General features: G+C 40.3%; 1 protein-coding gene across 2 annotated transcripts in view; it reads left to right on the top strand.

Moving 5' to 3' along the window:
• Positions 1–19,798, top strand: part of SLC1A3 (solute carrier family 1 member 3) — an 80,323-nt gene continuing 60,525 nt past the window's right edge. For both annotated transcript variants that reach the window (XM_077763483.1, XM_077763482.1), the window contains exons 1-2: positions 1–91; positions 1,697–1,969. In XM_077763483.1, coding sequence (XP_077619609.1) covers positions 1,789–1,969 — 181 coding nt within the window. In that variant the 5' untranslated portion in view covers positions 1–91; positions 1,697–1,788. The remainder of the gene's footprint in view (positions 92–1,696; positions 1,970–19,798) is intronic.

Here is a 19,798-nt window from a genome sequence, read left to right as displayed (position 1 = left end):
GCTCGTGGCGTTCGTTACTCTTCCGTACCTGCTGCGGAATTCACCTTGTCATTGCCTGGGGTACCTTCCACCCGTTACAAAATCAGAAAAGGTAAGTCTGACGTCCTGTCTTCCTGCTGAGCTTCACCTCTCCATGCACTTCGCCGTTGGATGTGGTTTCGCGAGCAGAGGAGTAGCGAGAGTGAAAAGCTAGCCATTTTGGTAAATAAAGTCCACGTTAGTAATTTAATGTAATGACCGCATGGTGTCTATTTATGCCGTGCCCGCTCTTAACTTGGAGTGGAGTCATTCAGGGTGGACTGAGGGTAGATTGTGGTTCGGGAGCTAGAAAAGAATCAAGGCTGAGCCGGTCCGTTTAAAAGTGACTGGAAAGGGAACCAGAGATTAGTTTAAAAAAAAAAAAAAAACCACCACCACCAACAACAAAAAACCACACAAAACCCTGGTCTGTCGTGTCTCCCCTTCCTCCCTTCTCCCTAAACTTCTAATCCGCCTTGAAGTCTTCAATACGCCGTAGGTCTTATTATCACTGACCACAACCTGCAATTTTATTTAAAAGTCAAAACTGTTAAGACGAGTCTCTTTTTCCACACTTGGATTTCCCAGTTACCTCCCCCGCAGACGCACTCGCTGGCTGCTTGCGTTGCCGTCCACAGGCACCACTGACTTTTACTTGGATTGATCTCGGGAAAGATTGTGGATTACAAATCTTATAGAACAGGAGGAATCCTTTGATTTTTTTTTTTTTTTCAAAACAACCGATTTCCACCAAGGAGAGATTGACTTAGATATTTGAATAACCTAGGAGCACTTTAAAGAAACTAGAAACCACACGCTGTAATGTTTGGAATGAAAATTGGATTCGCCTCATCTGTTCTAGAAATCCTAAAATTTTGAAATACCCAGAAGTCGGTGATGGTTTCCTCAGAAGACTCCCATATGATTGCCACAAAGACAAATGCTACTGTTTACTTATGCTTGTGATAAAAATGGAAATAAATTACGATTTCAAATAATACATAGATAGGCTCAGAGAACTTTGCTTATTTCAGAGAGAAAATTAAAAAGTTCCTTGCAAAATAGTCAAATATATTTCCCAAGTCCTGTGCATATGTTCTTTTCATTACATTCTTTTCATGACCGTATTTATTAGCTGACATTATCGTGGTTTTTTCCTTAATGAAGAAAATATTATATATAACGTAAAGCCCTGAGAATGAATATCAATATCTTAATTCATTTTATTGACCTGGTTACGCCTTCACCGGGTATACGACATAAGCCAGCAAGTAATTATTGAGCGCTTCCTGTGCGTTCAATTCAATTAGACATTTATTGGAGGTGAACATTGTGCAAAAAGCACTTGGCTGGGTTCTGGAGAGAACCAAGGAGGTGGGGGCTGCTCAGTCACATTCGGCTCTAATTGAACCCTTTTACAGCCTCACTGGAATAGGAAGGGCACATTTTTAAAAATAGAACACACATTTCTGCTGGTAGATTCTGAACTTATGCACATTTCTCACACGTGGTCCAGTAAAATATGCACATCCCAGCCTTGAAACCTGGCATTGTGGCTCTCTAGCTCTTGATTCCTACTGAGATTATGCAGTGTGCCAACAGCTTGCCCTGCTGTGGGGCAGTACTGATGTCTCACCCCTGCAGGCTGTAACTCTTGTCTCTCCTCTCCTCGTTCCAGTTGTGTTCTCTAACACCAAAGAGGTCTGGCTTTCCGGGGCTGATTCCGAGACGTAGAAGTGCAAAGAGAAGACATTCCTAGAGAAGAAAAATATGACCAAAACCAATGGAGAAGAGCCCAGGATGGGGGGCAGGATGGAGAGATTCCAGCGAGGAGTTCGTAAGCGCACACTCTTGGCCAAGAGGAAAGTGCAGAGCATCACAAAGGAGGATGTTAAAAGTTACCTTTTTCGGAATGCTTTTGTACTGCTCACGGTCACTGCAGTCATTGTGGGTAAGTCACTTGATAACAACCGGGGGGGAAAAAAAAAGGATCTTGTTTCTCTGGGGCATCTGGCTCCCTGTGCATAGGTATTCAAAATAATAGTCTAGGCTTTTGTCTACATTGGAAGAATTTTTTCTCCCACTAAATGACAGTCTGTTGACACGTTTGAAGCAATATATGGTAAACACATGGGAATCTGAAAGAAGCATCATTAGGCATTATGCAAATCAATTAATTGTGTGGAGAAGGGTAACAAATCAAATGCTTTCCCATCACATGGCAGGATAAGAGTGACAATTTAATCATTAGGCCTGAGCAGTTAAATAACAATAAAAACAAGCAGGCTAGATATGGCCAAAATGTCATCACACAATGTCACTTTCACTTAAAGCTAATTTATACAATTAGTACATGAGATACATGTTCCTAATAGTAATTATGTTCTAACCAGTCTAACGGGTGCTGACTTGAAGCTGGGTATCATGCCTTGAGGTAGAGACAGAGTCTTTTATGTGTTTGCATCTTCCATCCAGTGACTGGAGAAGGTAAATTGAGACAAATGTTGACACAAATCTTTTTCATTCATTTCTTGCCATAAATAACTATCCCTTTCCAAACGTTTCAGCCTCTTACAAATTTAGCATTGTTAACAGAAATCTGTACTAATAAAACATTGTTTTGTTTGGTTTATTGGAATTGGAAATTATTACTTATGGGTGGCATATAGCTGAAAAAACTACTTACTGGAAGATTCTGACTGAACCAATACAGAAATCTTTAGGCTGGTAAACATGTAAGCTAATGCCATGTTATAAAAATTAAATTTCTATTAATCTGACCCAAGGGGGGAGGGACATTTGTATATAATTTTAATCTCTGTCTTGGAGTTTGCCAAGATCGCTATCAAATACAAAGAGGTAATGACATAAAAACTACGAAAATTTTGTGGCATGTAAGTATAATTATAACTTTATCCAAAAAAAATGATTCTTAAATTGCCGACAAATAGGAATACAGGAGGAGAATAGTTTGTCATAAGACTTTAAATATATTCTGTTTCAACATCTTTTGCTCCTTTTAGTAATTGTTGGTGATAATGACTGTTCAATTAATTTTAGAGATGTTCAAAGAGAAAATGTCCTGATTGACTCAGGGACATAATGGCTTTCTTTAGTAGGTTCCCAGGTTTAAATACATTCCTAAAAGAAGTATTTCAGTGCTATGTCATTGTCTTGGAAGCTGAGGTAAAATGCGGCAAGCTCATTTCATTTTTTGCTTTGAATTACAGTCATTGCCAAGCCAAACAATAGCTGCCAGATAATAATAATAGTGAATATTTACAGAGTACTATTGCAGCCACTTGCTTAGTGTTTTGCCTATATTAGCTTACTTAATCCTCAAACAAGCCTATGAGTGAATGGGCAGGAGTGATTAGTATGATCCTCATCTTATAGAAGAGAATACTGAGCATGAAGAGATCAAGCAACTTGCCCAAAGTCACACAGAGAGTAAATGCTAGAGCTCAAAGTCAGACTCAGGCTATCTAGGCCAGAGGCCATTCTCTTAACCACTTTGCCATTCTGCTTTTCTGCTCTGCAAACTAGTTGGCATCTTAAAAGAGATGCCAGGAGGAGAAATGCTGCTATGTCTTGGCAGAGGCCAATTAGCAAGCAGTGCTAGATGCATTCACATAGCATTGTCATTTTACTATATGATTTACCCGGTTAGACCCACAGAAAACTTATAGTTCTCCTACAAATGATTAAGCCACATCCCTGTTATTCATTTAACAAATACTCATTTATTCTGCAATCCTATATGCATAATAATAGAGCTCAGTGTAATGCAGTATGTTTGGAAAAGATGCAGAAACACATTCAAAATGGTGCTCTAAACACAACAAGAGTTCAATTTCTAGAACAGAAATGTTTCAGTTAAAGAATAAAGGAATGGAAAGTAATAAAAGCTGCACATGGAAAGCAGATTGGTGGAGAAGCAAGTTCCTAAGTGATTACAAAGACATATCTCTAATAGAAGGAAGATAATGCCAGGATTTAATAGTCTATTTTCTCTGTGAGTTCTGGGATCATTTCCTAGCCCAGTGAGGACCTTCCTAAGATTTGTGAGAATTGCAGTGAGTTGGCTGAGCCGGGTTAGATAACTTGGCAGGATGTCCTCCTGGTTGGCTTTACTAATGGAAACTGAAGAGGTAGAAGTAACAAGAAGAAGGCACTAACAAAGAAACAAATAAAAAGAGCTCATTGACAGTCAGAGAGACCACTGAGTCTACACCAAAGACTTGGAATGGCCAAGAGACAACTTAGTAGCAAATAGACTTAGGAGAGAAGGAAGAACCCTTCAGTTGTCTCTTGGTGTGTCTTCCATTGAGGGCCCAATGGAAACAAAGGCTCCATTTAGCTTGTCTCTGGGTACCATGTCTACATCAGTCCTAAAAGAATAATAAGAACATGTCTGGACTTCAACTCTCTAATTCATTTGTTGCAACATAGGGAAAAAATTGGAAAAATGCTAGCAAGGAAGCAGAAAAGTTCTTTTCCCCAAAAAGGAGATGAGAAGAACAAAATTCTTAGGTTTTAATACCAAAAAAGTCCTATATATTGGGTAAATTTTTTGTTCAATCTGTTTTATATTGTCTTTTTGGGAAAAAAAATGAATGTGCATTTAATATGTGGAAGTGGAAACTAGAAGAGTATTGTGTCTGAATGTGCCATTTCACGTAATGAAAGCACATTAGCAACCTGAGAGAAGGTAACACCAAGTTAAGTCCATTTAAGGGGGTTTATTATTAAAGCATTATATAAAGTGTCTCCCAGGGCTGTTGCAGACATCTGTCTGAGAAAAACCACACTGAGGAGAATGGTTACTATCTTTCTTCCTCCAGGAAGCACTTTCTCCCTTCAAACTGTGGTAAGTGGTATGAGAGTGACCTCAGACATCTCACTGAAAGAAAGGGAAAGTCTTTTGTCATGTTCAAGTCATAGAATGCCCATCTTTCCACATCCAGGGAGCAAAAAGCACAATTAAAATGAAATCTCAGGCTAAAAATTTTTGAAGAAATGGGTCATAACATCAGCTGTAAGGGGAAGGAGACTAAATAGAATTGCATAGAGTTGGATGGTGGTTTTACTTGAGGGAGTTCACAAACACAGCAGCTGGCACCTTTCTCTGAACACACACGTACACACACATACACATGCACACACACACACACACACATATGCACGCACGCAACTTTTATGTTTGAGTTGTCCTCTATATGGGTTTGAGAAAAATTGGTAACTTTTCAGAAAAGAAAACATACTGACTACATGTGTATAAAGCATTTCTCATCATTACCTAATACTCTTCGGCAATTAATGTAAATTGCACTACAATTCAATGCAATTTGATGATATGTCTGAAGGATGTACAAGAAACGGGTCATTGTGACTGCCTCCAGGATGACAGCTGGGTGTCTGGTAATGGGATGGAAGGAATATTACTTCCCTTTAAGTTTTTGTATGGTTTGAATTCTTTTCACCACGTTCATATATTATCTACTATTATCTATTATCTGCTGAGTAAACTTTTTTTTTAAAAAAAGATTCAGTGCTATTCAGCAATTTAACACATACTAAATGTTGGGTATCTGATCTGTACTATGCAACAGGGATCTTTGCCCTTGGGTAGCTTAGTAGAAGAGATAAAATGGGATGACAAAGGAATAGACAAGTTTCAGAGGTCGTAATAAGGAGGTTTTTGTTTTGGGGGGAATTATTTGGGTGAGGGTTTTAATTATCTCTCAACATTTTAAGTGAGGTCATATCATCCATACTGTTGTATATAATATATGATTTTTTGTGTTGATGCTTTAGAGGTTGTACTTTCTTATTAACAACCGAGATGTACCATGCTGGAAAAAAGAATGTGGCTTTTGATGAAGCATTGACATGGATTTCTATGTGAACTGTATCATTTAATAGCTGTATGATCCTAGAGAAGGCGTTTAACTGCTATGAGCCTCGGTTTCTTCATCTGTCGTTACACATGTAATAGACATTGCAAACACTAACACCGTGCCAATCACTGTCATATGTGCTGTTAATACATTAGCTTTACTTAATCCTCAGAATAAACCAGGCAGGGAGGTATTCTTTTTCTCATTTCACAGATATGGAAACAGCTCAGAAACTTACCCCACGGTTGATGCATATACCAACTGGGATGCAAATCCACTGTTCTGGCTGGAAGTTTATAGTCTTATCCACCACACTCTTCTGAGCCCTGGTCCCTGCCCTCGGGGCATGTCCTTTCTTGTTTTATCACATTAGTTAGCTACGAGTGTGCACTGACCCAACAACAGGAGTGATGGAAAGGACACATGGAATTGCGACCTCAGTCCCAGAGGCACCCTGAGTCCTGACGATTGATTGATTGCACGTGAGCATTGACAGAAGCGCCAGACTGCAGGCCATTAGTCCAGTTGCTGACCTACGTGACCAAAGGTGCTGGTGCTCCCAGCAAAGGTAGAATATGGGGAGAAGATTGGAGGAGAGTGGGAGGGGTGATTTCAGGTTTTTGGACATGTTGATTTTGAGATGCAAATGTTACAATGGAGGTACAGTGCAAGAGGCTCAGGGTACATAGAAATTTTGAAGGTATTCTTTTGATGTCGAGACTGAACAAGGGCAGTTCTGTCTTTGAATGTTAAATGGATAATGATCCATGGGTTGTGTTATCCTCTTGCATAGGCTACTCTGTAAGTGAGACTACTCGCAGAACACTGTTAACTCTTCTTTATGAGTAAAGCAGTGACCTCCCAGCAATGCCGGGTATTTTCTGCCTTCCACACGTACGCAGTATCTAGCTGAGTCAGTCAGTTCAGTCAGACATATTGATCAATATGATTAGCCATCCGCTGCTGCACTCAGGTGATCAGCGATGGGATCAAACGAGCCAAGGGCTTGAGTTGGGGGTGAGGGTGCAGTGCAGCACCCATGCACCCATACGGGCAGCCTCTCAGCTCACCAAGAGAAGGGAGTCTCCACACAGTTGAACAACAGGAACCTAAAGAATGGTGAACGATTTCCAGGCTGGGATGTATGGTTCCTTCAACACTTCCTAGAAGTGAGAAGAGAGAGAGAAGGCTTCAGGAAGCTATTAGAAAGGGTGGCTCCTGAGGCAGGCGCCTCCCCGGTGTCGAGCTCCTCTCAGAGACTCCTGGGGACAGAGGGCTGGGAGGGAAGTCTTAGGCCTAAGGAGTTCAGAAGCAGTGGATTCACAATGCCCTCCTCTGGAGAAGGGACACAGGATAGAGTGTGGGGACTAGTGATGTTCCTCTACTTTGTCTTCTCCTCCAGGGAGCAGAAATCCAGAAAAGTTGTCAGGGCCAGCTATAACAACTACCTGACATGTGCTTACAGGTCACTTGGATCCCAGCCCTTAATTTCATTCTCAAAAAGAGTTGCAGGGAGCTGCCTCCTATCATGGGAGTTTAGTCTGGCACAGTATAGGGGAGGGGATCAGAGCTATGGACTCTGGAGTCAGACACTTTTAGGTTTATGTCCCAGTTCTGGAACCGAGCCTCCATTCCTTCATGTCTAAAATAGAATAATTGTAAACCCTCTCTGCCAGGATTTATATCCCAATTCTGCCACTTACAACCATGTAACTTTTAATAATTTCCTTAAGGACTTGGCAGGTAGAGTATCCACAGAAACTGTAAACCCTTCATCTTTTGCGTGTGCCTTTGCGCAGGCACCAAGTGAAAATGCACACTGATTTGCTGATGGTTTCTGCTACAGGACCGAGACCCAGGGATGGGGGGAGAAGATGGTCACCTGGTTTATGTGTAGAAGTGGCTTCTATTTCCTTGGCTAGAGAAGAGAGCCAAGCAGAGTTGTAGGAAGAGATTTAGCCGTTGTAAAGGGCTTTCAGAGGCAGAGATGAAAGCCTCAGAGTAAGTGATACTGTCATTATCTATCCCTTACCCACCTGGCCTCCAAGCTGAAGCAGAAAGTAATCCCCTGGCACAGCCCTTATCATAATACCGACTGCTCAATGGAGGGAGTGCCTGGCGGTAGATGTCTTTCTCAGGAAAGGAGACTTGCTGAGAAAATGTTTTCAGTCCATGTTTTAACCTACTCAGTAGTGTATTTTTGTTCATGCCACTCAGGACCAATCTGAGAGTCCGCCACCTCCCTGGTTTTGCCTTCTCCCCAGCATTTTGGTGTCTCCTGCCTCTTAACTGCCACCCCTGTCAGAGTTGGGCAGGCTAGACTTCTGGAAACCTGGGAGGAGAGTTGCTGGTTTCTAACAGAGTTGGCCAGCATGGGGGAGAGGGCACGGTTTGCTTTAAGATTACCTCTGGATTTTATTTTGCTGTTTTCTTCCTGTTCATTCAGATAATGAGAAAACTGAGCAGGCACTTAAATTTGTTTCTCTTTCAAATAGGTGATCAAACCAGCAGGTGTGTTAAGAACAATTACCTGCAGTAATAATACCTTCCACTGTTACAGTTTACAAAGCACTTCCCCAGTGCTCCCTGTAGCAGTGCAAGTCCAGGGCCGGTCTATCCTCCTTCCGAGTAGTGTCTACACAGGTCTGCATTGCAGCTGAGAAAGCACTGAGAGTCTAAGGGTCCTGGTGACAGAGCCAGCTCTGCCATCAACTCACTCATTTTATGATTTAGGACAAACCACTGGGCCTCCTATTTCCTCATCAGCAAGTTACATTTGGACTAATGTCTGTTTCCAGCTCCAAAATTCTATCATTTAAAGTCTGATTTGCCTTCCTCTAAAATAGAATGAATGGAATAAGATAGATAAGTGTTTCCTTTCTACTCCTTGATGCTGTACAATGGCAGAGACCTTTTTCCTATGCCATTGATCTCCCAACCCATCCTTGCCAGTCTTTCCCATCAACAAGCAGCTAAATTCTTGAGGACCACAGAGTTCCTGAGCTCTGGGTGTGATACACCTGTATTGGAGCACACCAATGAAGCATGCCTCTGCAGAAGTCACCTCTGCCCAGCAGTCTTCTGCCCATCTCTCATAAATCAGAGGAGGAAAGCTGTGAGTCTCTGTTCTAGCTACAGAGACAACAGAGCTATGAAGAGCCTGCAGTATCTGGAGAAGGCAACTGGAATGTAAGCACTGTCTTTTCCAAGTTGCACATTCCAGGTGTTAGAGTACTTGATATTTATGGAACACTGGAGTGCTATCATTCATCAACTATTTGGTCTGGCAGCTAGGAGAGCTGTATCATTGCTATGAGATGAGGAAACACACAGAGGAGGGCACACAGTTCAGCTTTTGTGCTCACCGAGTATAAAAATTAAGAGTTTTAGGTCAAGCTTCAGCGCTATCAAAGCTTGCTCCCTAACCCAAGAATATTTCCATCATTCTGCCCAATCAAGAGAGGTCCTCCAGCGGTTTTGAAAACAAAAAGAGAAGAACAAAACCCCCAAAACTAGATAAAGGAAGATACCCCCTTTGAATTAAGACAAGAGGCAGAAAGGCACTCCTTTTTCCCTCTGTATCATATCAAAGATGCCAAGGTAAATTTAGAAGCAGCTAGTTAAAAAGCACACTTAAGTTTTGAATTTCAAGACTGAGTTTCTGTCTCCAGAAGGGGCAACTCCATTCTTCTTGTCCCCAAAGAGACGTCTCCAGTTCTCCAACAACGATTCCAGGCCATAAACTGCTTCTGCTTCCCGGAGAGAAAACAATGGGCTATTAGCAAAAGATTTTTCTATTCAGAATCTTGTAAGATGAAGCTCATTTGTCCCTAATGAGAGTAGAAATGGACAATTGCTGCCCTTCACATACTGAAAAGAAGGCCCCTGCTTTTAGACACATCGCATCACTTGAAATTTCATCTTTAAACCAACTAAGGCAAAACCCCAAGGATAAGCGTGCTTGCTGGTGCCTTCAGCTTGTTGATGAATGTGAATGTAAAGGCATCAAAAAGATAATCGTGAGTCTTTTAACAAACTCTCTATGACCAAAGTTATATTCTTGTTTATTTATTGACTTTTGTCTCCTTGAATTTGCTTTTTTAAGGCAAATGAAATAGTCATATGAAAAAGCTGAGATTCAGTGGTAAATTCTGGCATTGAGATGCTTTACACAGGATGTTGGTTGATGAAGGAGCACGTTACGGTGCCTGCTGGTTTAACAGTGTGACTTTGCCATGTTGGTGTACTTGTAACTCCAAGGGCTAATGCGTTGAAGCAGATATGATTCTATAATGATGGAGTTCAAAGTGTTTTTTCAGATTCACTTCCTTGTCTCCAGAAAAAAATAGAACTGTTTGGTCAGAAAGTGATCCATTCACTAGAAATCTGAGCGTAACCAGCGACCTTCCTCTCCATGGCCCAAATGAAGGACACTTACTGTCAAAGCAAATTAAAGCAAGATTGAGAAGAAAGCAACCCAGACCCAAATTGACTTTGTAGAAACATCCAGGCATCTAGCAGAAATGACGTAGATTAGAATTCGGTCAAAAATTTTTTTCAAGTCTTATTTTTATTTATTCAAGTAATCTGAATGCCCATCATGGGTCTTGAACTCATGACTGCAAGTTCAAGAGTCGCATGCCCTTCCAACTGAGCTAGCAAGGTGCCCTGAATTCAGTCAGATTTAAAGATAAAAAATGTGAGCCAACTTTATTTGCTTATTTATTTTGTTATTTTACTTATGAAATACACTTACATTGCCCAAAATTTAAAAAATTACCAAAGGAAATAAATACTTTGCTATCAATTTCTTGTGTGCCTTTAGAATTATTTTAGGAGTATAAAAATAAATACACTTCTATCCTTTTAATTTGCCTTTTGTACACAAATGCTGGCATAGGATGGATAGCCTGCTATACACCTTACTATTTTGACTTTGCAATATGCTTTGGGCATTATTCCTTATTAGCACATAAAGAACCTCCTCATACTCTCTTGGGGGCGCATTATATTGATGTACCTTCATTTATTGAAGCAATTCCCAACAGATGGGCACTTAGATTGTTTCCAACTTTTAGATATTTGTTAAATGGTATAATGAATAATCCCGTATAAAAGTTATTTCCCCAAGTATAGTATGTCTGTGGGATATATCCCCAGAATTGAAATTCCATTCACGGTTTCTACTCACTCATAACAATATTTTCTTTTTTTACCGGAAAGGAAGGCAATAGGTGCTAATGATTTTAATGGGATATTTTTTCAATAACAATGGGCTGGACATTTAAAAGACCTGTAGGATTATTTGTAAACTTTATTAGCATTTCACATAGCCTATGTTAGTGCACTTTTAGGAAGAAAGCACCAGGCTTTTCAGAGCTCCTAAGGTTCTTCCGATACAGTTGTCTCTCAGAGTTGCATGCCATGTGGACTTGAGTCTGCATCACTTACCCAGAGCTGGTTCATCTGGGCTCCGCTGGTGAACAAGGCTGGAGCAGGTATTTCCCACCTCCAGCAACAGGAAATACCAAAGGACAAAAGACTGAGCCAAGCCAGGGCCCAACTCTCTGAAGGATGTGGGAACGAACAGAGTGTTGGGGGAGGGTTGAAAGGTTGCCTCAAACTGAGTAGCTTCTCACCAAGAAATGCCTGGAAGTTTGGGGTGAAACAAAAGACCAAGATCAGCAGACCTCTTGGGCACGTAAATTCACCATTACACCCTTGCCCTTCTTGTTAAGAATAAACGAATGGGACTTTATGTCCACCAGCTTCATCAGGCTTGCATGAGACAGACTTATGACTTCTCCAGCTTGAGCTACAAGCTAGCCAATTTCTAAAATAGAAACTTTTATTTGATCCCTCAAAGAATTATTTATTGTCTACCTGCCTTAATAACTGTAATGGCCAAGTTGACAAAGCACTTTTTGCTGTATTAAAAAATGCTTTCATATACATTATCCAGGGCTTTAGAATTTGTTAGGAAAAACAAGATGAATTCATAATACAGCAGCTAAGATTTATAATGCTTTTGGTTTACATGGTTCTTGTAAAATCAGAACCTTTAGGTGAGAATATTAAAGGTCATGAGGATTTTAGATACTGTTTTTTTCGGATCTATCCCTCCCATTTTGTTGGGGAGGGGGAGAGGGCCAAAGAGATTAGAGGATTTGAAGGTGTGGGCTGTGGAAAAGGCAGACCTAAGTTTGAAACCCCATTCTGCCAACACCAGTAACTGGTCATGTCGCCTGAAACAAGTGGCTTACTCTTTCTAGGGTTCAGTCTCCTCATCTGTAAGAAGGTAATAATTAAATCCATTAGGTTTGATATGAAGAGTACATTTTTTAAGGAAAGTACTGACTAACATAATTTGCTGACCATATCAGGCCCAGAACTTCATTCCTGATCTCAGTCCATGAACTTTCTACAGCCTTATACCCACTGTCTTTCATATTTAAAAAATCAAGTCTTGTGAGAGAAACAGGAATAGGAGCTATCACTTCTAGTCTGCGAATCTAAAAACCTAAGCCATATGAGAAATCATAGCTCTGTTGAGATCCAGTTCCACAGATCATGACAGACTAATCACAGTTTGGTAGAGGGGATGTTCCTGAGGGTAGGCTACTATGCTCACAGAATACAGTGGGGAATGGCATTTGTTGGGAAGCACAGAGTGAAGGATTCCTCCATTCAGGAAATGTGTTCAACATGAGCTGGGCCCAGCGCTGCTGGGCGCTGGTCATCTGAAAGAGAATTAAGTCATGCTCTTTGTTTATTCATTCAGCAATATACTGAGCACCTACTGTGTGCCAGGAACTGTTTCAGGGGCTTAATATAGATCAGTGAACAAAAATACATCAGGACAAACAATCTTGTTCTCTTGGAGCTTCTATTATAGGAGGCAGAGACAACAATGAACAACAACATAATAGGTTAGAAGATTATATTGTGTTTTGGAAGGTAATAACTACTGAAACAAATGAAGCTGGCTAAGGGAGAAGAAAGTTCAGGGTCGGTTCCAATAAGAAGATGACTTTTGCACTAAGACTGGAAGCAAACCTGGGAATCTCTGGGCAGAGTATTCCAGGCAGAACGAAGAGCCAGCACCAGGGACATAAAGTGGGATCATGTCTGAGGTGGTGGAATGACAACAAGGAGGCAAATGTGGAAACAGGGCAGATGGTGGAATAGGGTGTGTGTTCTGAATATGGCGGAGCTGGGGAAGCAGGCCACATGTGGCCATCACATGGCCTTGGGCTTTTATTCCACGTGACATGGGGGAGCCATGAGGGGATAAAGAGGAGTAACATTCTGACTTGGGTATCATAAGTGCTCCCCTGGGCATTATGTTGGCAGTAGGCTGTAGGAACAAGTGGAAATAGGGAAACCAGTGAGAAGGCTATGCAGTAGGCCCAGGCATGAAGGAGGGTGATGTTTGAATTTTGGAGCATTCTTCATATATAAATTAGGAAAAAAATTTAAGGCATAGGAAAGGTCACATGAAGAGTTAAAGGCAGGGCTCAGACTATAATCCTAACATCATTCATTCACCAAACATCTATAGAGCATTTTCTCAATGAGTGTGGCTATACCACGCTAGAAACAGGTTAATAAAGAGGGCCAAGACGTTTGCATGTTAGACGAACCCTAACTGTCCGGTGCAGCTAACTTGCTGAGTGTGGGTGGGACCTGTGACTTGCTTCTAACCAATAGAATGTGGCAAAGGTGATAGATGTCGTTCCTTGATTTTGTTGCTTCATGCATTAGATCACTGTAACCTTGAGATAAAGTAGTGCTCATCTGTTATTATTGTTGCTACATGAATGAAAAGATCCTACTTGGGAAATAGTATCTTGTCACATAAAATCACTGTGTGCTATCAACAAAAATTTTGATAACATTATTTTCCTTGAGCCATCTTGCATACAAATGGACAGCATGGCACCCATTCTGGCTATGGATCAGCAGGCCAAGCTTATTCTGGGTCCTCTGACTGGTTTGCAGTGTCAATGTTAGAGGAGCTGGTTGGCTCATCCTGGGTGGACATTTGGTAGTATTCATATGCTGGCCTCAGAATATAAAGTCTTCCTCTAAGATCAGTGCCCCTATTACTCTTGATCCTTTTTGCATCTAAGCTCTTTGAGAACATCATCTCTTCTTCTGGAGAATTTTGTACTGAGTAATAATTCTAAAAAGCTTTGGTCTGCCAATCTGTTCTTGACAGTTTGGAAATAGGGTAGAAACTTCAGTAAAATTTTACTATTTCAGACTGCAACATTTACCAAAAGTTGAACTGGTCCAAATTTTATTTCAAATTATACCACATTTTTCTAATCTTAAATATTTTCTGTAATTTTAGCAGATTAATATGGGCCAACATTTTTAAAATGGGTCTTTAGCTTTTAACTTGCTGTGCATGTTTGGCCTTCAAAAGGAAGCTTGAGGTGGTGTGTTCTTCCTGAGGCTCTAGCGTGGACATTGTGTCTTAGTTTAGAAAAGCGAAGTGATATTTAATCTTCCAAAGAAGTGTTTGTTGTATAGGCTCTCTAGGGGAAACAGTGAACCCCTGAAGGACTCACTTCTTGAGCCTTCTGTATTAGAAGAAAATATTTAAACAAAAATACATCTTAGTTTACAGCATTCAACCAGTACTGTTAATTTTGAACACCTTAAACATTCCAGTTAAGAAATTTCCTAGATTCCAGAAATCCTGTAAAATACCAAAACAGGAATTGACTGAGAATGAGGAATCTGAATTGACTTGTGACATCTGTGTATTATTTAATGTCACCAAGTTGCAGATTGCAAAGTTTGCTTCAGCTGTAACAAACCCATTGGGAAGTTATTCTGATTTTTATGGTTATTTTTGCAGAGTAATCAATAATAAAGGATCTATTCTTTTGCATTAAAGATGTGGAGGCCATAAAAGTTTTTATTAGCTCAGGGAACATCAATCAGTGGGCTTCAAATAAGGCAGAGCCCTCAGCTCTGCAGAGGCAGTGAACAGCTTTACCAAAGTGAAGAAAACCACCTCTGCCCTGTTCCCTCTAATTGGTCAGAAGGACAGAGAGTAGAGGGCTCTGAGAGGTCTGTGCACCAGGATGTGAGGATGTTTCAGGGAAGGCTTTTATCATTGCTGGGTTGTGTAATCAGAAACCTGAACTGCTTACCCAAAAAAGCAGTCTTCATGTTCAGAGCATTTCCTCTGTATTTGACACTGACAGCTGGCTGACCTTACCACACTAGCCTCATCTCTAATATTGCCTGCGAGAGCAAAAGCTGAAGAAAAATGTGTTTTGTTTATTCATTCAATGAATGAATTGCAAAAAGCTAGGTGTTGACTTCATTAAGTAAAATCAACAAAACCTTTGCCCAGCTTAGGCTCTATATCAGTTAAACTAATTCAAAATGGAACAAAAAGGTAGGCAAAATATTGTGTACTAAATTAGGCTCTTTAAATTAGTACCATGACTGTTGAGAGGCCATGAGTACAGCATAGTAGGTAAGAGTCTGGGCTTGGAGCTGAACAGCCTGGATATGAAGTCCATCTCAGCCATGCCCCTGGCATTGGGGAAGTGGCTTGACTGCTCCCTGCATTGACTATGGTCCCAAACTCTACTAGCTGTGAGGTTTTGGCAGTTTCCCTACCTTCTCAATGACTCCAGTTCTTCATCTGTGAGGTGTAGGCAATACTAGTCCTGGCTTCCATGGTCCTGTGAGGCAGTGTGCTTGGAGGGTGTGGCCTCTTGCATGTACTCAATGACTGCTGGCTGTTGTCATTAAGCATGGGAACCTGAAGCATGTTTTCATTTCATGTCCTTTCCAGCTTTGTTACTGACGGTTTCCAAGGATTAAAATGTGTACAATGGGGCAAAAGACACTAGCTATTTTAATTAATAAGTTTTATAAAAGTTTAGTTACATCATTCCAAAGAAAGGGATTCAGTGTAACCATTTTAAATAGTAACTTAGTACTATGATAAATATATTGTAAAGGGACCTGTGAAGGGCTCCAACACGTACTGGGTGCCTCTGGGACTTCCCTGGCAGATCCAAGATTGTCATTCAAGTGCTTCTAGAGTTTAGGGATTAGAGATGCTGAAGGCCCAGGAGCCAGGGTCTATACTCAGGCATTGGCTACAAGGGTATATCTGTGTTTGAGAGGCAATAGAAAGAGAACTGGGTTGTGAAGAAATGGGCAGAAGACATGAGTAGACACTTCTCCAAAGAGGACATCAGATGGCCAAAAGACACATGAAATGATCCTCAGCGTCCCTCATCATCAGGGAAATGCAGATCAAAACTACACTGAGATACCACCTCACGCCAGTCAGAGTGGCTAAAATGAACAAATCAGGAGACTAGATGCTGGCAAGGATGTGGAGAAACGGGCACCCTCCTACACTGTTGGTGGGAATGTAAACTGGTGCAGCCCCTCTGGAAAACAGTATTCTAACAGTAGAACTCCCTTATGACCCAGCAGTAGCACTGCTAGGAATTTACCCAAGGGAGGCAGGAGTGCTGATGCATAGGGGCACATGTACCCCAATGTTCATAGCAGCACTCTCCACAATAGCCAAATCATGGAAAGAGCCTAAATGTTCATCAACTGACGGATGGATCAAGAAGATGTGGTTTATCTATACCATGGAATACTACATGGCAATGAGAAAGAATGAAATCTAGCCANAAAAAAAAAGCAAGAGAACTGGGTTTTCTTTAGAATTCCCAAAATCAATCACTTACTAACTCTGTAGACTTGAGCAAGTTATCTAGCTTTGAGCTTCGGTGTATTCATTTTTGATAACAGACATGATCATATCTACCGCATAAAGCTGTGATGAGGATCATGCCACCATTGAGCCCATTAAGAGTTCAATCAGTATTCCCCCTCCCAACATAATCTTCTCTTTCCTAGGAGTAGAAAGTGCTCACTTGGTAAACCCAAAGATAGTAAACAGACCAAAACATAGTCGGGGGCAACACTGATCCGAAGAGTATTTGCAGTGTGCTATCACTCTAAACAACTCTTTTCTTCAAAGCTTTTGACCTGAAACTGTTCCTTTTGAACCTATAAATGGTGACTCCTGTGTGTTGTTTCTACTATAAAGAAGAGCTTTTAGAAAATGTGGGTTCCGTATTGGAGAATGCAAAGAAACTGTGACATTCTAGAGTAGCTGATGCCAGCACCACGCTTCCAAGCAGGATCAGCTTGTTGACTAGAAAAGCCTCTTGAGACTGCCCCCTGGCTGTTTTCCTGCTGCTCTGTTAGGCATCTGTCTCGTTTGTGGACTTCACCCACTGCCCAGGACTCACTGAGCTGGCTTACTTTCCCTCCTAGCACCTAGATGAACATTGGTGGCACTGAGTAAATGTGGGATTTGATGGCGGAAAGGAGGAGGAAGTACACGGAGCTCCCAAGGAGAGAGAGTCTGGATACAGCTGGTGTGACTGTAAGAGAGAAGAACATAGTCAGTGTTGGCAAGAGTTAGACTTGGGAAATGGGGTCTAATGCACGTAGGTTTAGAAAGAATAATCCCTTCATCTAACTGGCTTGTCTCTACCCTTATCATTGGTAGAGCAGCTGTTCTACCATTTTTTTCCTAAATGATAACTTAAATAATGTAAATTTCTTGAACTTAAATAATTTAACAAATAACTTCTGGACTATTCAGGATCCTACCCATCTTTGGAAATAATGTTGTGTTTGAGTGATTACATGTCTAATAGCAAACAGCCAACTTAGAAGTGAACTTGTAAAACCAAGTCTGGTCTTAACTTGTCACTTGGGAGATGTCTAAAATTCCTAATAGCTTAATACGCTCAAATTCCAGGTGACCAAAATGAGTATCTTGTGTTTATTGCACCCATTTTATGTTATAATTGAATGACAAACGTTCAAATGCATTTAAAAAAAGATCAGAAAACAATCAATTCCAGTGAAATTCCATTTGTTGGAAGTAAAGTAAGATTTATAAATATTTATTTACTTGTTATAAGATGAAGCACTTATTTCAGCGTGACTTGGCCTTTATATGAACAAGCAGGAAAGAACCAGACATTACCAGAGCCTTTTATAATTCCTATGTGCTGGTGAGGATGCTGTGTTGAATAATTTACACCAAAAACTGGAACTAAATGCCTTACCTCAAACCAAGTTCCAGAAAGATTAAAGGTTCAATATTTGCAAACAAAGCAAGCAACCAAAGAAGGAAAAATGAATTAAATATTTATCAAATTTGGGAGGATGGAAATTAAAGTTTATAACTCTTGAAGAGATCACCTAATGAAAAAGGTCTGCAGACCATATTTTATAAAAATGCAAAACACCTGTATATTTTAGAGTATTTAGAGTATTAGCATATAGCAAATATGTTACACATAGACAAAGGATAATTATCTTTATTATGTAAAGAATTTATACCAAATACTTATACACACACACACACACATAAATTCTTAAACTATTAGAATTTAGTAAACATATGGAGAAAATACAATTAGGAAAGCTGGTCAACATCATTAGATATTAAGTAAATTGAAAGGAAATAAAAAATACTAAATACTCATCACATTCACAAATGTTTGTTTTAACAATTTTTATGATAATTTTCTCTGTATAGATAATGTGAAAGCCTTCTCATTCACTAATGGAACATTAAACTATTGGGCCAACCCACTGGGAAGACAATTTGATAACATCAATCAAGGCAGTCATATTCTTTAATGCACTGGTTTCCTTTCTCTAAACTACACTAAGAAAATATTGCTAGCTATAAAATAGCCTTCATATATTCATCATAGCATTCTTCATAAAAGTGAAAAAATGCTAACCAACCTAACTGTTCAACAACAAAGAAAGTATTAAGTAAATTTTGGTACAATGATTGGATCCGGTATCACGCGGCCTAAAAGTGATACTTATGGTGACTACATGTGGAAAAGTATATTCTGTGTGATTTCCATATATTTAACCCTGTGTGAGAACATTCTGGAAAGAAACTCACAGAAACACCAACAGTAATTGTCTTTGCTCTATTGGAGAGGTGGGAAGTATGTGCGGTGGTCAAGAATGTGAGCTCTGAGTCCAAACTCCTGGGTTTAAATCCCAGCTCTGTCACTTGAGTAGTTTTCCTACTTTGATACTGAGTGGCTATTGAAATCCAGCAAGTTTGAAGTTCACCATGACTAGATTTCTCCATCAGTACACTGGTGGTAAAATAAACCTGCCTGCAGGGGTTTTTGTGAGGATTAAATATAACAACACAAGTAAAGCACTGACAATGGCTGGCATGTGGTAAGAGCCCAGTAAGCATTAGCTATTTGCTATTTAAGTGAGAGAACCAATGTAGGCAGGCTTTTGCCTTCTCTTTTCCGTATTTTCCAAATCACCTTTTTCTCTCTTGAACATATTACTGTTACATTGGGGAAAAGCAATAAATATTTTCCTAAAGGTCCTGAGAACTAGATCAGCCAGATTTTCTAGTCACGTAGATTCAGACTCATAATTGCAGTTATCATAGTATATAATCTTCACAGTTGCTGAGACCCAAGAAATGAAATTGGGGTTGCTGTAATACTTGAAATGAACTTTGTGTCTCATTTCCTAACAGAAGGAGCCGATTTCATAAGAAGTTAGGATGATCTTGTTTCCTTAAAGGACCGCTTGCTTCCTTTGCAGAAACTTAGGTCCACCCAGTGTTCTCTCCCCCTACCCTAACCTCTAGCTTCTAGATAACTCAGTATTTCTCTCTAAGGCACATGTTTTAGTAACAGCAGGGCAAAATTTTTGAAAATATTTACAATAATGGAATCTGTAAGTTTTCTTAGGCAAGGAAAGTAAATTCAGGAGAGGCGGGAGGGAGTACATTTATTCAGTAGGTT

This window comes from Crocuta crocuta, unplaced genomic scaffold, assembly GCF_008692635.1.
Source record: "Crocuta crocuta isolate KB4526 unplaced genomic scaffold, BGI_CrCroc_1.0 scaffold4, whole genome shotgun sequence".
NCBI lineage: Eukaryota > Metazoa > Chordata > Mammalia > Carnivora > Hyaenidae > Crocuta > Crocuta crocuta.
Note: the sequence above shows the minus strand (reverse complement) of the source record. Positions and strands in the feature narration are given on the sequence as shown.